General features: G+C 39.8%; 1 protein-coding gene across 1 annotated transcript in view; it reads left to right on the top strand.

Moving 5' to 3' along the window:
• The first annotated feature begins 1765 nt into the window (after positions 1 to 1765).
• Positions 1766 to 19882, top strand: part of LOC111323177 (exoskeleton protein RP43) — a 29294-nt gene continuing 11177 nt past the window's right edge. Inside the window, exons 1-6 of the mRNA XM_088724545.1 lie at positions 1766 to 1806; positions 3170 to 3229; positions 9577 to 9675; positions 10726 to 10879; positions 11385 to 11557; positions 12684 to 12837. Of these exons, the coding sequence (XP_088580671.1) occupies positions 9591 to 9675; positions 10726 to 10879; positions 11385 to 11557; positions 12684 to 12837 (566 nt within the window). The 5' untranslated portion in view covers positions 1766 to 1806; positions 3170 to 3229; positions 9577 to 9590. The remainder of the gene's footprint in view (positions 1807 to 3169; positions 3230 to 9576; positions 9676 to 10725; positions 10880 to 11384; positions 11558 to 12683; positions 12838 to 19882) is intronic.

Below are 19882 nucleotides of genomic sequence, written 5' to 3'. Positions count from 1 at the left end.
CCAAATTTTTAAGGAAACTACTTTAAAAGAAAAGGCCAAAAGACGCCCAAGAAAACCGAATGACTGTTTTCTTCCACCCGCCTTTTTTGAGATAATTACGAGCCAAACCGGCAGGTTTACATTTTTGTTTTGCTTTTTTTTTCTTTGCTATTTCCATAACATTTTCTTTTTCGCCAAATTAGCACGAAAGCTATTCTTCCACGAGAAGACGATCTTTTTTGGTGAAAGGTCTTCTCCATAATTTTCTAAGCTTTCCTTTGTTTTTCAATTGCAGGCTTAAGCAGGATCTGCTTATCTGAGATGATATTTGGTCAACAGATGGTTTGAAAATCAAAGTAATTTGTTTTAGTTTTGCAGAGTAAATTTCAACTATGAATCATGATGTGAGTCATTTATTTCTGAAACTCCAAGGAGGCTTACGGATGCTAACGGAAAAAGCCTTTGAGAGGGTTAAACGATGCCTAGAAAACGTTGAAATTTCGATGAACCAAATTAACGAACTACTTAAAGCCGATGAATAAAGGCTGATAGTTTCTAAAGAAACTGTTTGGGGCGGCGTCGGTGGGGGTAACGAAATAATTATTTTGAATACATCAACAAAGTTGAATGGTAAATTGGCCGCCGTTACGATTCTAAAAGTTGACCTTTCGAGCGTTAGCCCTTCGTCGGAGCGAAGGGCCAACGCACGAAACGACAGCTTTTATAATCGTAACGGTGGTCAATTTACCATTTCAACTTTGTTGATATATTCAAATTACTTAAAGCCGAGAATGTTGTCCCTATCTCGGAATTGGTTACTTCTGTCAACTGGGAAGCATAATTAGGCTAATTATGGTCGGGAAAGGTTTTATTCGCGTCTTCTAAAAGTTTCTTAATGACGGAGTGCCTCGAGTGAAATATTTCATCAGGAATCACAAAATAGAACCGGTGACTTTCACAATAGAAGAACTTCGCCTGTGTCCTAAACGTTTCATTGCAGATTAATCCCGTTTCCATCATACAGACATTTGAATTGCGAGACACCTGCTTTGTTTCAGATTATCAAACCTATTAGAAACTTCATATTCAGCTGAAAAGGTTGTTTCTATCTGGGATTTGATTGCTTCCATCCGCTAGGAAACGTAATTACTTTTACGCATCATACGTGCCTGTGGCAATCACAAATGAAATATTTACCCAAGTATCGGCGAATACATTTCGCGACTTTTACGTTGTAACAGCTTGGTGGTTCCCTTCCCCGTTACACAGTAAATTCGCTTCCCCATAGTGTCATTTATTTCTGCGCAAACTTGTCATAGTAGTTATGAAAAAAGAAAAAAAAAACCACTCTTTGATAATTTGTGGGCGTTGAGACAAATCCCGAGGTTTTAGTCTTTCAAGATAATTTTCAACAAACAAAACACAAGTCAAATTTGAAATTACCACCTCAAAGTTTGGATTACAATAGAAAAAGGTTTATTCAGCTGTTTGATATTTTCTTCATTCCAACCTGAGTGTTAAAAGTTTTACTTTCCTTGGCCATGGAATTTGGTGGGATCCTTTCAGAAGTCATTTTTGCAATAAGTTTAGTGTCTTAATTAGACGTTTTTGGGAGTCATTTCAAAAAAGGGCTAGCATTTTCAATCATTATTCCCAGAAATAACATTAGTCTTGAACACTCACTTGGGGGAGTTCATTATGCGATAAGACAGCAATTTTAGAAAAATCTCATTTTTTATTTAGTTTTTCGATTATAAACAGAGATTTGAAGGTCTAGGTAAGTTATTTTAAACTGCAGAGCTAAGAAGTGGCAAACACGAAACAGAGGTATGAGTATCTAAACTAAGAATTCAGTCGTTGGAACTCTTGCAAGAACCGAATGTCATTCTAATTTAGTAGCAAAGAATACAGTGTCTTGTTCCTAAGTTCACTGACTTGATCAAACTTAACGAAAAAAATCGCGGAAAATAAGTAACTTTCCTAAACGTTGTTTCCAAAATTTATGAAGTGAAGGCGTGGAATAGGTTGAGTATTGCGCACTCGTCGAAAGCACGTTTCTTGGATTTTTTACTCATCTTCATTTAGATATGGTTACATTTCAAGAATTCCCTTATTTTTTCCCTCGCAAAATTTGTCTTAAAATGTTTTTTCAGTCCCTATTTTCAAAACAGATGGTTTGGATGCAAACGGTAGAGTGTAGCTAAAGAAAAAAGGTACAATCGTCTAGCAACCTGAAACTGGCAGTTATAAAACTTTCTGTTCATAAAATGATTCGAGACGAAGATTGGTTTCGTCTCATCCGACTGTATAAACAGTAATATAAGAAAAATCGAAAGTGTTAAACCTACGATTTCGTTTTCTTTATTCATCATGTACTCACACTATGAAACTTTCCGTAAACAACTGAAGTTTTGCCATGCACCTTGAAATATTTGATCAACAGTTGCTCAAAAGTAATCGGCGAGAGGATCGGAAGTTCTCGAAATGGAATCATTTTTTAAGAGGAACATATTCTTAGATACGGACGAATTCTTGGACGATGTAGGCTTTATTTTTCGACAGGAAGCTACATCAGAGTGTAGGTTATTTTCCATGAGGCGTCTGCATGACAGCTTTATATGCAATCATTCGCTATGTAAAGATGTTTTTTAGTAGCGTTCTAAACAGAATCATTTACGCCTGGAAATAAAAGTTGAATGGATTATAGAGGATGCAAATGAAAAATTTCCTGACCATTATTTATATTATGTTTCTCAGTGGATGGAAGCATGCAATCAATTACGAGAAAACAAAAAGAATTTCGGCTGAATTTTTAAAAGCTTTTAATAGCTGTAAGTGGCTTCAAGACGCTTTTGGAAAACGGAGGAAAGGAAGAATTTTTTAAAGGCAACTTTAACATGATGCATTAACTCGATAAATAAAGGATACTCTTACTGATCAAAACCAAAGGACTCATTTTCTTCCACAGGCTCGTAGCTTTTCGACGATTATGAGCCAATTCGGCAAGTTTCGTAGCCTTTTTTTAGATAATTACGAGCCAAATCGGCAAGATTACTTTTTTTTCTATTTTCATAACTTTTTCTTTTTCGCTAAATTAGACGAAAGCTATTCTCCTACAGAAAGACGCTTTAATTTGGTAAAAAGTCTTCTTCATGGTTTTCTAAGCTTTCGTTAATTTTTTCAATTGAAGGATGAAGAAGGATCAGCTTGCCTGAGAAGATGTTTGGTCAACAAATGGTTTGAACTCAAAGTAGGTAGTTTTAGCTATGCAGAATAAAATTTAACGATTAAGAATATGGGTTGTTCGGAAACAGAGACAGAAATCGAGCAAGTACGTTTATTCGTAACACGGTAATACGGTAAAGACGGTAAACACCAACAACCTCCAAAAAAAAAACTGGCTACTTATAAACTCAAAAATTCCAACTCCTAAAACTTGCACACACGAAAATCGTCCGCTTACTTCTTTTTTTAAACTTATGAAATTGCAAAGCGCGCACGCGCAAGTTCGGTAACTTCTTCTTAATATTTCACCCTCCTCACACTGGGAGGTAGTCTTAGAGTGTTTCTAATTAACTAATTAAGAGTTAATTCCAAGCGGCATCTGGTTGTTAATTGGTCTCAAGACAGTTCTTGACACCACACGCAACTTTAGCTAAGCGGGTGTGGCTATCTCGTCCAGGATACATCCTCACAACACCTCCTACGTCCTAATGGCCAACGTCCTCTTGGAGTATCGGGCTGAATCACAAGAACTACATCCTCAACTTTTGGGTCTCGGCATTCTGAAGTCCACATTGGTCGGCTGTTAAGGCCACAACAAATTCCTTGAGCCATCTCCTCCACACTCGTGAAATAATGTCTTGAACCTTTCGCCATCGTTGACGCGGATGCAAAGTAGTAGTTTCAACTGACCCAGGAGCGGCCTCCATTTGGCCGTGAAAGAAATGGTTAAGTGTCAATGGAATAGCTTCTCATGGATCTGAACTCTGATAAGTTAATAGACAGGAATTAAGAAGGGACTCCACCCCAGCGAACACAGTGATCAGCTCCTCGTCGTTCACATCTCGTTTTCATACAACGGCGTAAGTGGCTTTCTTAACAGCTTTCACCGGTACTTCACGGGCTCCTCCAAAATGTGGGGCAGACGGTGGATTGAGTCTTCATGTCACTCCAATTTCGGGTGTCTTGCTCTGAAGATGTTTTCGGTCTAGCTGGCTGGCTTGTTTCTAAAACTCGCCCACTGCACCCAAGGAAGTAAAAAGGCACAGCCACCTTTTCTGTCGTGATTTTCCTCGTCCTTGAACAGTATACTAAGGACCTGCCAAATCTACGACTGTTTGGGCGAAGGGTCTGAAGCTGAAACAGAGCCTCATTTGCGGGAGTGGGGCCATAAGTGACAAGCTGTCTTGCTTCGTCTTCTCTTAAATTCATTACATTTATGATCCCTCTCGCGAATTTCTTAGCGTGCGGGGATGATCCAAAATCTCTCACACATCTGGCTAAGAGGGAAGTTTACTCAAGCGGTATGATTTTCTCTCTTCTTATGTTACTTCACGATAAGCTTCGTTACCCAGTGTCCATGAGGCAGAATGATTGAAATCTGGTATCATCTGGAAGAAAATCTGCGAACTTTAATCTACCATCACTACGGATAACTCTGTTGTCGTCCATGCACGGGTTAAGCTTTATTAAATGGCTTTTCTTTGGCATCGGCTTCCCTGAGCTCAAAGCTGTGTACTCGTCATAGAAAGCTTCGCGTTGTGCGAAGCGCTCTATTTCCCTTCAGGGAATAGAGCGCTCTCATTCCTGTTGTCTCTGTTGCGCATGTTTTGTAGTACTCTTCTCACTCTCGCGTGTACTCAGACCAAAACGCATCCAACTGAAAAACCGTTTTGGACCTAGTCTCCATTCTTATGGTGTCTGTTTCGGTGCGATTCCTTTCTGTAGGTTACGCGTGAAAAGGGTTGCATAGGTATTCCCATCTTCTTTCCTCTTCGTGGTTCTCATCTCTGGCATTTCGCTCTGTCTATCCGGGACTTTGATCTTTGACCACTCACTGAAATCATATGTCAGCCAATTGGGGCCATTTCACCACAAGGAACGTTCGGCTAACTCTGAAGGCGTGGCCCCACCTGTACGTAATTCGGCTAGATTCTCTTCAGTAGAGTCATGCTGCTACTGCGACGGTTCGGTTAGCTACAAACGGTCTGAAATCTTTGCCGCGTCTTCGAATCCACCATAGGACATCTGTATTGTCAGAGTAAAACGTCACGCTCTGGATTGATGCTTCTAAGACCGTCAGCAAAGACTGTGTTAAGCGCGGACCTAAATTCGCACCCGTGAGTTTTAGTCTGGGTACTGTCATCGGGGTCAGTGGCGCCACTTTACTCTTTGCTGCAATCTTACGACTGTTTACATTATCGTTATCGTATCCGCAGCGGATATAGACAGCTGCACCCCAAGGTCGCTGAAAGGCACTAACAAAAGTTACAATGTGCTTCGACTTGACAGGCTCTGGACTTTGAAGACACCGAGGAATCTTCACCTCGTGCAGACTTTTCAATTACTTGAACCAAACCCGCATTTTATTTGCTATTTCATCTTGAACTGTCAATAGAACCTTCCATGTAGGTTGACTTTAGCACGGTCTCATCGGAAAGGGGATAGCGGTGTTGGTTTATTCGAGCGTTTTTTGGAGAAACAAACTGCGACTTTATAGGGGCGGAATTTTTTCCAAAAACTACAAGGCTAAACTCGAATACGTCTGGCTCTCCACAACAGTCGGAAGTGGGATCGGTCCTGCTCCTCAATCTCTTTCTAGAGACACATTTCTTTTATGTCACAGGCGATACCAACAGGATTTTGACTGAAACGGACAAGGACGTTGAAAATATCTGCATTGATTTCGGTCCAGGATGATTCATGTCATTTAAGGAAGTACCATTGCATTCAGCGCACAGTCAAATATGATTCGTACTTTTGTTGTCGATTTATCCATTCTCAAGACCGGAAAATGGGGCAAGTGCCATGCGTTAGCTGGAAGCTGTTCGTTTGAGGCTACCTTTCGTAAATATTCCATATCAACATGGGCCTGAATGGTTGCTTGATATTCAGGGACACGGCTGTTTTTCTTCAAATTTCTTTCGATGCTTCGTGGACGAGACAGTGCCATAGGTTTAGAGTCAGGGAGATCGGGTTTGTTTTCTTTTCAAGGTACGGCTACACGATATCTTCCATTTTTGTATTTGAGGGAAGCTTTCACTTCGCTTAAAGCTAGTTTTCCTTCGTATCCCTTTATGCTGACGTATCCCATCGTCAGCGTAAAGAAAAGTCGTCATCGGTCAGGTCTCTGAGAAAACTTCACCTCCATGAAGAAGCCGGTGGTGATTTTGAGAGCAACTATCTATTCCACCGAGAATCTCCGAAAAAACTTGTTACTTAAAAACTCAAAACTCCCAACTCCTAAAACTTGCACACACGGAAAATCGTCCGTGTGACTTGCAATCAGGCTTACGACATTTTTTAAAACGTACGAAATTTCAAAGCGCGTGCGTACAAATTCGGTAATGTCTTCTTAACATCAATCATTTCTGGGACTCCAAGGAGGCTAATGCAGGGTTTCGCTCTGACGAAGGGCTAACGTTCGAAACGTCAACTTTTATACTCTTTACTGTAGCCAAATTACATTATCAACTTAGGCGATAAAACTAAATTAACGGGAAAAGCCTCTGAGAGGGTCAATCTATGCTTAAAAAGAATTTCGATGAACGAAAAATTAAGGAATTACTCTTGCAAACCGATGGTGACTAAACGCCCTCGCTCCAAGTAGGGTCAACCAGCGGTAATAGTTCATTCTCATACGCGATTTAAAATGATAAGACGCATGTGCACTGAATGAGAGAGTTGTTTAAGTGAGGTGAAAATCCGACTTTGGCTGGAAAGACCGTGATTCAAGAACACCGGTGTATTAGGGAACTCGAATGTGAAGCTAAGAGACTGCCACTGATTGCATATCTTAACGTGCCTTATAAGGACCGGGGAAATCTGGAGTTTGATTTATTAAGATCCGCTCACGGAATGTCGAGGATGTTGAAGATAAAACTGCAATGCTGTGAAATTATACCTAGAGTACCAGAAAATGGAAGCAATCACGATAACCCAGATGACCCTTTACCTCAGCAAAACACAAAGTTTCCATCTCCAATTAATTCGTCCACGTCGTGCGATCAGACACCCTAGAACGTTTCAGTTTATTGTGATACGGCCGGAAAGCTTCGATACTTGATGGAAGAAGTAACTGTCGACCAGGTATATTAATACAAAGGGAGGTAAAGGCGCTGATAGCCGTCAAGATCAGCCTTACTGAGTCTTAAACCCTAGCCACGAGCTCTAAGAAGGAAATCAGAGCTCACCCACGTCAAAGACCTGATTGGTGTGCGTCAACGAACAACTTTTCAAAAAGTGAGAAATCTGTAGGAATGAATGTGACTCAAAGGGCACAGTTAGGCAAAGAAAAGAGCCTACAAATTTCGTTTTTAGAGCCATCGAATCACCAATCTCGTGACTGACCGAAGCAAGAAACGATGTGACGAAGGGAGATGTAACGATTATCATAGGCCGCTAGCCTACGGCGCGGCAGAGGTTTTTCCTGAAAAGCTATCCGTGAGTATTGTGGCATCTGTCTCGCCTTTGAATGCTGCAGCACCCGTTTTGCGTCTCCACTGATGTTCTGCTTCAAAGCGTACCCAAACCGGTCCGCGTGACCTTAATAGTTATCAACGTGAACATATTTGCACTTCTAGATTTCAGAAGCCAAACCTTAGTTATCCTGGAATGCTCTGCTGACAGTGTCTTTCTGGTCGGCGTAGTTATTCTCTCACAAGGTGGCACTATAAACTCGTATATTTTCGATCGGGCTCGGATCAAAGAGGAACACCAACTCACCCAATGCCCACCTTATTTATTTCAGATGACCGACAAGATTTTCGGAACTGCTTTATCCCTGTACATAGGGAATTACAGATTGAAAACAAGAGCCTGTGACAGCCGTGAAGACATTTTGTTTTTGGCTGACACGATCATTTCATTAAAGAATAATTTCCATATAGCTGACGTTCCTAAGTCTGTATGTAACAAAGCCACTGCAGTGCAAATATTCCGTGAAATGATCTCTCTCCTGGCGAGTGAAGGTTTCAGATAAAGGAGTGGAGCAGCTCCTCTCGCAAAGCTTTGTCGCTGTTTCCTCTACACGACGAAGCTAACCCTTCGGGGATTTAAAGCTCGAGGAATTATGCGGCAAATGGAACACTGAAACAGATTGTTTTCGTTTCTCTGTTTATCTACTTCAAACACCCTAAGCAAGCAGCGGTCATGTCCCGACGCGGATCTCTAACAAGTTCAATCCCCTGGGATTGCTGACTCCATACGTGCTCCCTGCAAACTGCCAACACAGTGGCAATAACGTAAGAAAAGGGGATGGGACCAGCCTTTAGATGAGGAAGATCAGAAGACCAGGATAGATTGGAGGATTTGGGTTGGGGGGGGGGGGGAGGGGAATAATCACATAGTTTCGAAGTGAAGGGATAGAGTATAAGGAGGAATGATGTATTTTGCATTAAAATGTGGCGAAAAGGAACTCCATCCAAATTGAGAACAAAGGAATAATAACAATTTTGAGATTTTCCAGTTGTCACTTCTGCCTTAGCCCATAATAAGTCATGAAGCAGATGTAATGCAGAGTACAGAAAGAAATTACAGATGTCATTAAAACTTTTTCATCTCCGCATTTCAGCTAAGGTGTGGGTGTACAGCGCCATGGAAACCCACTTCAACAGTGCGCTCTCGTAGAGCTCTCGTATACTGAGGAATATCCGGGCACCGTAGGGAATCTAAAACTCAACAGTCCAACATTCATTTTTCTCTTCTTGGGGGAAAAATTAATGACTAGTTAGGTACATAGGTAATATTTAACAATTATTCGCGAGGTGAATTTCGTCGAATAATCCCCGAGACGAAGTGGAGGGGATTCGACAATATTCACCGAACCTGAGGCGAATAATTGTTTTAGTATAATTTCAGAGCTGAACAACAGAGAAATTTCTAAAATCATAACATTTTGGTAACGTTTAACATTTTATTTTAAATTTTTCATATAAACCGTGTAGAGCCCTTTATCTAGCGTCATCTAAGGAACCGCTCGACCAATCAGATTGCAGGAAACTCTTTGCTCAGCTCTGAAATTATACTAAATGGAAATAACATTGTTGTTTTTTGTTGCTGAATTTACACTGAACTCAACGAATTATAATTGGAGAGCAAGATGACGCCCCTAAAATATGAACTCTCTGAAATGTACGCTGGTGAGCTTTTATAAACTTTTGCAACATTTACAAGGTTGTCACTACATAATAATTTTGTAGCTTGGACTCGTATTAAAGAACCGTACTAACGATATAGGAAAAAACAAAAATCGGCGCACGAAGCAGAGATGATGATGCTCAAGTTAATACAAATATTGATATTCCATACGATCAGTGATAAAATCGATTTATCACTAAATGAATTTCTCTTTTACTTTGTTGTACCCGTCTCTAGAGGCAGTGATTGTAATGGAACCTACATTCATCATGACACTACTTGTGGCAATTTATTTGCAAGCATTAAATGGAAATTCTTGTGCCTTAGCTACTCAAGGTGGGAAATGATTTTGTTGTTATTTCTCCAAGGTGGGGTGTCTGTGGGACAAATCAGACAGAATCATTGCTCAAATATGTTAAGTTAATCATCAAATATTTAAGTTAATTTGTAATTTTTAGAGAACAGTTTGGCGTTACGAGTTGCAAAGCAATATGTAGTGTCAAGGCAAATTTTATTTAATTTTCGTTCCTCTCTAAAATGTACAATTTAACTGAGAAATAGATCAAATCTGTAGCTTTTTATTCAATGTGATTTCTCATGAACACTTCAGCAATAATTATGTGATTTACTCCATATGACTTTATCATTTTCATATTCATAACCATCATGGTCATCATCATTGTTACTTCCTTATCATTTTTATCGGAAAAAAGCAGACTAGGTAATAATGATAATAATAAGAATGGCAATAATAAATAATGTTGATAACAATAATAATAGTAACATATCTAAAAAAAAAAAATAATAATAATAATAATAATAATAATGTACTGATACTATTATTTCTTCAGAATGTGGCGTTTTGGTAAAACACACATTGAAATGTCCGGGATATCCATTCAAATATCTCCAGAGGCGTATTGTTCACTGGCGCGACCGCTTAGGATAGGATAGGATAATTTATTTTATGTCAGTTACACGGGGAGTGGTCGCCCAGATCTCCCGGCCAGGGGCTCATGATAAAAGTGACTGACCTTCTTGTTGTTGCCTGAGTTCCTGCAAGCAGTAGCTTCAAGATTTTAAAACTTCTGCCAGGAATTATTGAGTGTTTCCGATCTTTCTCGGTTAGAATTTGCTTTACATGAGGGCTATCACGCCAATGATTTAATACCTGTCGTAAAAATCCAACGAAATTTTGTTCAATGCCTCCAGCTCTTGCTTTTCAAAAATGTTTGCCATAGCCGTTTTTGAGAGCCTAAGACTTACCGACGTTTAGCCAGTTGTTTGTGCTTTGTTGGAAGTTTTTGTTCTGAATCAAAGCGTTTAAAGCAGCCTTTCAGTAACATATATAATAAGAACAATGTACCGATACTATTGTTTCTTCAGAATGTGGCGTTTTGGTAAATAACACATTGAAAAGTCCGGGATATCCATTCAACTATCCAGCAGATATGAATTGTAAATACTCTGTTCCCATTCCACATGGAAAGCTAATGGTAATATCATTCGTTGAATTTAAAGTGGGTCGCACACCCTGCAGGTGAGATAGTCCTCTCTCCCGCAAACTAACATTTTTCATTGTAGGCAGCCAGTCCAAGAGCTCTCTGTCAGCTGTTATGTTTTGCATGCCAGTCTTGCAAAGTTAGCTTAATGATAAATCCAAACTGAGGCAAGGGAGAGAGCTGAGGCAAAATTTACAGCAGTCGTCTAAAAATGCTGCGAAAAGTCATTTTTTGAGAAATGCTTTCAAAATTTCGTATCATCAAACAAAAAAAAAACGTCCATAATTTCCGTTACTTTACTTATATTTGAAACAATAGCCAAAATGGTCAGCATTATCCTTGCAGCTGGCTGTGCCTCGTGGTTTCAAATTAGCTTAACGATTTTGACGTCGTTTGAACAATCAGTAAATCTTCAAAGTTGTACTTTTTTCTTTTTTCTACTTTTGTTGAAGGGTAATTATCAAAATGGTAGAGCAAACCCGAACAAGGATAATATGTTTATTTAGTGAAAAAATCTGAGATGAATATTTCTCTTCATTATAGATATGACTTTGTGAATATTGTTAATGATCAGAAGTATAACTTCGGTAAATACTGTGGTTGGTGGAATAGACAGACAGTTGTAGTTGATGGAAACTACGCCTTGATAACATTCCGTTCAGACTCAAGGGTCGAACACAAAGGATTCTTCTTCCGTTTCAAAACGGTTTTTGATGGTATGTACAGTTATTAGGATGGAAAACTCTGAAAATGCCCAATGTAGTAATGACAGAGTGATGCTATCTAAAAAAATAAGAAACAAAACAACTATGCACCTGAAATCTTTCTTCTGTCAGCGGCATTAATTAACTTCTGCATGGAACCAATTCCTTAAGGGAATCATATGATTTTGAGTGCAATTTGAGAAAAAAATCAGAAAGAGTAAACTTGCATAAGTCATTCTGGCGAGTGCAATTTGTAGTCTCTAAAAACTTTACAAGCGCTGATTGATCGCAAATTGCACGAGATGAAATCATTTGATTACTTGTCAATGATATACAGCAATACTTTGACTTTTGCTTTCCCTTAGCCGTGTTTATTGTTCAATGGTATGACCGCTTACCTTTTTGTTGTCGCCCGAGTTCCTGCTAGCAGTAGTTTCGAGCTTTTAAGCTTTCTGCCAGGAATTTTTGAGCTCGATCTTTCTCAGTTAGAAATTACTTTACACGAGGGCTAACACGCCAATGATTTAATACCTGTCGTAAAAATCCGACGAAATTTTGTTCAAAGCCTCCAGCTCTTACTTTTCAAAAATGTTTGACATAGTCGTTTTTGGGAGCCTAAGACTTACCGACGTTTAGCCAGTTGTTTGTGCTTTGTTGGAAGTTTTTGTTCTGAATAGAAGCGTTTTAACTTTCACCTAACCTGTCCGCTATTTCTTCTTTGTACTTTCGCGACTTTCTTACCAATCAATGTAATTTGAGCTTTCTGCTTTCAGTTTCAGCTTTCAGCAATGTATAAGATAAATAGACGTGTCCTGCAATAAGCAAGCTTAATTTTTTGCATGTATGTAGGTATGTAATAGATCCAGAGAAATTCATGTAATACTAACTTAGTCTGACCTCTATTTTTCATTTCGTTTTTTTAATGTACTTTTTCTTTAGTCCTACCCAAAATATCCTTATCAGCCGTTGTGGAGGCTCTCCCTACCAGGTTACAGAGTAAAAATTCCAGTGACTGGAACTCCACCGATATACACATCAATAATAAGAAACTCTACCATGTTCGTAAGCGCAACGGATACTGCAGCCTTTCAATAACATATATAGTAATAATAATGTATTTATACTATTATTTCTTCAGAATGTGGCGTTTTGGTAAATAACACATTGAAAAGTCCTAGATATCCATTCAACTATCCAGCTGATATGGATTGTAAATACTCCGTTCCTATTCCACATGGAAGGCTAATAGTAATATCTTTCGTTGACTTTGACGTGGGTCCTCCATCATGCAGGTGAGATAGACCTTTCTCCCGTAAATTCACATTTTTCATTACAGGCAGCCAGTCCAAGGGCTCTCTGTCACCTGTTATGTCTTGCATGCTAGTCTTGCAAAGTTAGCTTAATGATAAATCCAAACTGAGGCAGGTGAGGGAGCTGAGGCAAAATTTACAGCAGTCGTCTTGAAATACTACGAACGGTAATTTCTTTGGGAAATACGTTTAAAATTTCGTATCATTAGACAAACAAAAAAAACCTATGTAATTTCCGTTACTTTTCTTATATTCGAAACAATAGCCAAAATGGTCAGCATAATCCTTAACTTGCAGTTGGTTGTGACTCGTGGTTTTAAGAATTTTAACATCGTTTGAACTATTAGTAGATCTTCAATTGTACTTTATTCTTTTCTCTACTTTTGTACGTTGAAGGGAAATTATCATAATGGTAGAGCAAACCCGATCAAGGATAATATGTTTTTTCAGTGAAAAAATCTAAGGTGAATATTTCATCTCTTCCACCCTCCCCACAATATTTCATCTCTTCCCCCCCCACAATATTTCATCTCCCCCCCCCCCCACAAGTGCTTTGCACTGCAAGTAGTACGCCTGCTGGGCTTGTCTCTTTCGGGTGTGATAATCCCGTATTGAATCTCATTTAATCTCATTGAATATGTCATGGGCCGACTAGCTCGAGCTATCAACACCCTCGAGTTAGCACCTGGATAATGTGACAATTTTAATTAATATTCGAGTGTCAATGTATTTGGTCGCCAATCTTTTCTTTGCACGTTCGTATTACAAACGCGTGATTCAGTAACAGTAGAGATGGTACCGAGGAAGGTTTCTCGCGCTTCAATCGGGTCATCAGCCCTGAATTAAGCCCACAGTTAAGTTGGTAGATTCTTAGTACCAAAGTTTGTGGATCAACGCCGACACAATATTTTAAGCGATCGCCTATTGTTGCCAGTTTTCCAGGCAATTTTTCAAAGAATCGACAGTGCCTACATTCGGCTGCAAGATGGCCGCCACTGCTCTAAAATTAAGTCTTCAAATGCAACAGAAATTTTCTGTTCCTCATTTGGGTCGATAACCACTCTGCTACGCCTTTCTTCTTCGGAAAGCTCTGAGTTCATTTCGCAGCTGAGATATTTGCTGGACACAGTAGATCTCCGTAACATGTCTTTTTACGAAGAAAACGAAAGCCAAGCAAACAAAGAACAACAACCACGTGCCTTACTGCGCTTGGAAATGCCAACGACGCCAATGAACAAGACGTCATCATCTGTGGTCATGACACCCTCAAACAGTGGAAACTCGCAGAGAGCTGAAAGCAAGAATGTTTCCCCAAATCTAAAGAAGATCATCGAAAAGGAAGATTTGCATACACCAGAAAAGGTGCTGTTGATGAAGCAGCGAAGCAGTCGCGTTATCAAGGACGTGCATTACGTGTGCGAAAGAAACAGGGAAAGTTTCGCGATGGTGCTTCGAAACATGTGCGGATTTGGCAACCCAGAAGCGAAGGCCATCGTCAACGAAATTGTCGAAGAGGTTGCTGTGAAAAGGAGAGTGTGAACTTTTATCAAAAGTGCGATTAAATGTGGCTTTTAAAAAGTTAGGATTTTTTCCAGCTTAACACGTGCGAGGTTTACTTATTTGCGTAAACGGATGGCGGTCCTGTAACTGAAGTTATGAGTATTGTTAATGAATTTCAAGTTTTCCTGGCTAAAATGTAATCATAATTCTCTTAAGCTGCACCTTTTTGGGTATAATATGCGAGCCCATGGTTATGATTACACTAGAAATACGTTTATAGAAACCGTGACCTTGGGAAGCTGCGATAAGGGGAAGCATTTTGAATAAAATTAAACCAGGCAATAGGAAAAATATATTTAAAAGAGAAAGCAAAGTCAAAACGACACACAAGTTTCAACCGGCAGGAATCAAACAGCGAAGAGTGCAGCTAAGCAAAAGATAAGCAGGCTCTTTTTTATTAGTAAAGCCGGTTTTTTTACTATTTGATCCAGTGGTAAGCTCTTTTTCAGCAGGTGAAAGTAAATGTGTAGAGTAACAGTATTTTCTTTAGTTAGAGATCACATCCATGGGTGCAGTATAACCCAATGTTTTATTTAGTTAAAGATAACTAAAACAGGCTGCACTTTAGCTAATATAGGCTGCACTTTAGGCGGCACACCCATGGGTGCAGTGTAACCCAGTGTTTTATTTAATTGAAGGTAACTAACACATGCTGCACTTTAGGTGGCACACCCATGAGTGCAGTGTAACCCCGCGTTTTATTTAGTTAAAGGTAACTAACATAGGCTGCACTTCAGGTGACACACCCATGGGTGCAGTGTAACTGAGTGTTTTACTTATTTGAAGGTTACTAACATAGCCTGCACTACATATGATGCACGATCCTCGCAGTAGATAGCGCTATTTAAGCAATAGCGAAAATCAGACCTGAAAAAAATCAGGCCTGTACGGGATTCGAACCACTGACCTCTGCGATACTAGTGCAGCGCTCTACCAATTGAGCTAACAAGCCAACTGGGAGCAGGCCGTTAAGTTGATTCGTAATAAACCCGTGAAAGTGTAGTATAACCATTGGGTTATAACCCAATCTTTTATTCAGTTAAAAATAACTAAAACAGGCTGCACTTTGGCTAATATAGGCTGCACTTTAGGTGGCACACCCATGGGTGCAGTGTAACCCAGTGTTTTCTTTATGTGAGGATAACTAACATAGACTGCACTTTAGGTGGCACACCCATGGGTGCAGTATAACCCAGTGTTTTATTTAGTTAAAGGTAACTAACATAGGCTGCACTTTAGGTGGCGTACCCATGGGTGCAGTGTAACCTAGTGTTTTATTTAGTTAAAGGTAACTAACATAGGCTGCACTTTAGGTGGCACACCCATGGGTGCAGTATAACCCAGTGTTTTATTTAGTTAAAGGTAACTAACATAGGCTGCACTTTAGGTGGCGCACGCTTGGGTGCAGTGTAACCTAGTGTTTTATTTAGTTAAAGGTAACTAACATAGGCTGCACTCTAGGTGGCACACCCATGGATGCAGTATAACCCAGTGTTTTATTTAGTTAAAGGTAACTATCATAGGCTGCTCTTTAGGTGGCGCACCTATACGTGCAGTGTAACCTAGTGTTTTATTTAGTTAAAGGTAACTAACATAGGCTGCACTTTAGGTGGCACACCCATGGGTGCAGTATAACCCAGTGTTTTATTTAGTTAAAGGTAACTAACATAGGCTGCACTTTAGGTGGCGTACCCATGGGTGCAGTGTAACCTAGTGTTTTATTTAGTTAAAGGTAACTAACATAGGCTGCACTTTAGGTGGCACACCCATGGGTGCAGTATAACCCAGTGTTTTATCTAGTTAAAGGTAACTAACATAGGCTGCACTTTAGGTGGCGCACGCTTGGGTGCAGTGTAACCTAGTGTTTTATTTAGTTAAAGGTAACTAACATAGGCTGCACTCTAGGTGGCACACCCATGGATGCAGTATAACCCAGTGTTTTATTTAGTTAAAGGTAACTATCATAGGCTGCTCTTTAGGTGGCGCACCTATACGTGCAGTGTAACCTAGTGTTTTATTTAGTTAAAGGTAACTAACATAGGCTGCACTTTAGGTGGCACACCCATGGATGCAGTATAACCCAGTGTTTTATTTAGTTAAAGGTAACTAATATAGGCTGCACTTTAGGTGGCGTACCCATGGGTGCAGTGTAACCTAGTGTTTTATTTAGTTAAAGGTAACTAACATAGGCTGCACTTTAGGTGGCACACCCATGGGTGCAGTGTAACCCAGTGTTTTATTTACTTAAAGGTAACTAACATAGGCTGCACTTTAGGTGGCGTACCCATGGGTGCAGTGTAACCTAGTGTTTTATTTAGTTAAAGGTAACTAACATAGGCTGCACTTTAGGTGGCACACCCATGGGTGCAGTGTAACCCAGTGTTTTATTTACTTAAAGGTAACTAACATAGGCTGCACTTTAGGTGGCGTACCCATGGGTGCAGTGTAACCTAGTGTTTTATTTAGTTAAAGGTAACTAACATAGGCTGCACTTTAGGTGGCACACCCATGGGTGCAGTGTAACTTAGTATTTTATTTAGTTAAAGGTAACTAACATAGGCTGCACTTTAGGTGGCGTACCCATGGGTGCAGTGTAACCTAGTGTTTTATTTAGTTAAAGGTAACTAACATAGGCTGCACTTTAGGTGGCACACCCATGGGTGCAGTATAACCCAGTGTTTTATTTAGTTAAAGGTAACTAACATAGGCTGCACTTTAGGTGGCACACCCTTGGGTGCAGTGTAACCGAGTGTTTTATTTAGTTAAGGTAACTAACATAGGCTGCACTTTTGGTGGCGCACCCTTGGGTGCAGTATAACCCAGTGTTTTATTTAGTTAAAGGTAACTAACATAGGCTGCACTTTAGGTGGCACACCCATGGGTGCAGTATAACCCAGTGTTTTATTTACTTAAAGGTAACTAACATAGGCTGCACTTTAGGTGGCGTACCCATGGGTGCAGTGTAACCTAGTGTTTTATTTAGTTAAAGGTAACTAACATAGGCTGCACTTTAGGTGGCACACCCATGGGTGCAGTGTAACCCAGTGTTTTATTTACTTAAAGGTAACTAACATAGGCTGCACTTTAGGTGGCGTACCCATGGGTGCAGTGTAACCTAGTGTTTTATTTAGTTAAAGGTAACTAACATAGGCTGCACTTTAGGTGGCACACCCATGGGTGCAGTGTAACTTAGTATTTTATTTAGTTAAAGGTAACTAACATAGGCTGCACTTTAGGTGGCGTACCCATGGACGCAGTGTAACCTAGTGTTTTATTTAGTTAAAGGTAACTAACATAGGCTGCACTTTAGGTGGCACACCCATGGGTGCAGTATAACCCAGTGTTTTATTTAGTTAAAGGTAACTAACATAGGCTGCACTTTAGGTGGCACACCCTTGGGTGCAGTGTAACCGAGTGTTTTATTTAGTTAAGGTAACTAACATAGGCTGCACTTTTGGTGGCGCACCCTTGGGTGCAGTATAACCCAGTGTTTTATTTAGTTAAAGGTAACTAACATAGGCTGCACTTTAGGTGGCACACCCATGGGTGCAGTATAACCCAGTGTTTTATTTACTTAAAGGTAACTAACATAGGCTGCACTTTAGGTGGTGTACCCATGGGTGCAGTGTAACCTAGTGTTTTATTTAGTTAAAGGTAACTAACATAGGCTGCACTTTAGGTGGCACACCCATGGGTGCAGTGTAACTTAGTATTTTATTTAGTTAAAGGTAACTAACATAGGCTGCACTTTAGGTGGCGTACCCATGGGTGCAGTGTAACGTAGTGTTTTATTTAGTTAAAGGTAACTAACATAGGCTGCACTCTAGGTGGCACACCCATGGGTGCAGTATAACCCAGTGTTTTATTTAGTTAAAGGTAACTAACATAGGCTGCACTTTAGGTGGCACACCCTTGGGTGCAGTGTAACCGAGTGTTTTATTTAGTTAAGGTAACTAACATAGGCTGCACTTTTGGTGGCGCACCCTTGGGTGCAGTATAACCCAGTGTTTTATTTAGTTAAAGGTAACTAACATAGGCTGCACTTTAGGTGGCACACCCATGGGTGCAGTATAACCCAGTGTTTTATTTAGTTAAAGGTAACTATCATAGGCTGCTCTTTAGGTGGCGTACCTATAGGTGCAGTGTAACCTAGTGTTTTCTTTAGTTAAAGGTAACTAACATAGGCTGCACTTTAGGTGGCACACCCATGGGCGCAGTATAACCCAGTGTTTTATTTAGTTAAAGGTAACTAACATAGGCTGCACTTTAGGTGGCACACCCATGGGTGCAGTGTAACCTAGTGTTTTATTTAGTTAAAGGTAACAAACATAGGCTGCACTTTAGGTGGCACACCAATGGGTACAGTGTAACCCAGTGCTTTATTTATGCTAAGATAACTAACACAGGCTGCACTTTAGGTGGCACACCCATGAGTGCAGTGTAATCCAGCGTTTTATTTGGTTGAAGGCAACAAACACAGGCTGCACTTTAGGTGGCACACCCATGGGTGCAGTGTAACCCAGTGTTTTATTTATATTAAGATAACTAACACAGGCTGCACTTTAGGTGGCACACCTATGGGTGCAGTGTGACTTAGTGTTTTATTTAGTTAAAGTTAACTATCATCGGCTGCACTTTAGGTGGCACACCCATCGATGCAGTGTAACCCAGTGTTTCTAATGAGTGATGAGTGACTGTAACCCAGTTTTTTCTAGAGATTGTTACCCTTTAAGTAGTATAAGGACATTCAGACATTCTCTTTATGAAAATGAAATTGTTGTGAGGAAACATTTCCTCAAGTAGCATGGTAGCACATTGTTATGTAATTAATGCATTTTTCTAAATGTTTAGTACTTTTCAGAAGATTTTTTCGATTCGATTGCACCTTGATTATTTCTTTACCGCTACTCCTCCTGCATTATATTTATTTAAGTGAGCAATTTTTAAGACAGAAAATGCCCTTCTTTCAATGACATGGTGGAATAAAATTACAATTTACACAAAGATATTACCATGATACTTTTTGGTAGGAAATATTAAGCTTTTTACTAGCACAGTTAAGCCTAATTTAGTTTACCCGCCTAATCGATAAACGGACAATTTTTTTCGACTTTGAGACGACATTACAGCTTTTTGGCAGCGACTGCTGAGAAACCGAATGTCCCATGGAATTACACCCAATTAAGAAAGATATTTTCTTCCTTCCAGCAGTCATTACAAAGTCGTTTTGTCTTCTAAAAATTGGATGTAGTTGACACATTAAAGGCGATAAATTGATAAAAAAAAAAAGATTTACAATTATCCCGTTGTCAATAGGCTCTTATACACGTATTACTAAGCTGGGTAATAAACTTTTTTTTCGTGGCAGAATCATGGGAAGAAGTTGTCCCTCATTTTAATAAGTACTTATATAGTACTTCATAACAAAATCGCTGACATTGTAATAACTAAACTTTTAATGTAATTA

Source organism: Stylophora pistillata, chromosome 6 (genome assembly GCF_964205215.1).
Source record: "Stylophora pistillata chromosome 6, jaStyPist1.2, whole genome shotgun sequence".
NCBI lineage: Eukaryota > Metazoa > Cnidaria > Anthozoa > Scleractinia > Pocilloporidae > Stylophora > Stylophora pistillata.
The sequence above is the reverse complement of the archived record's forward strand: the minus strand, read 5'-3'. Positions and strand labels throughout refer to the sequence as shown.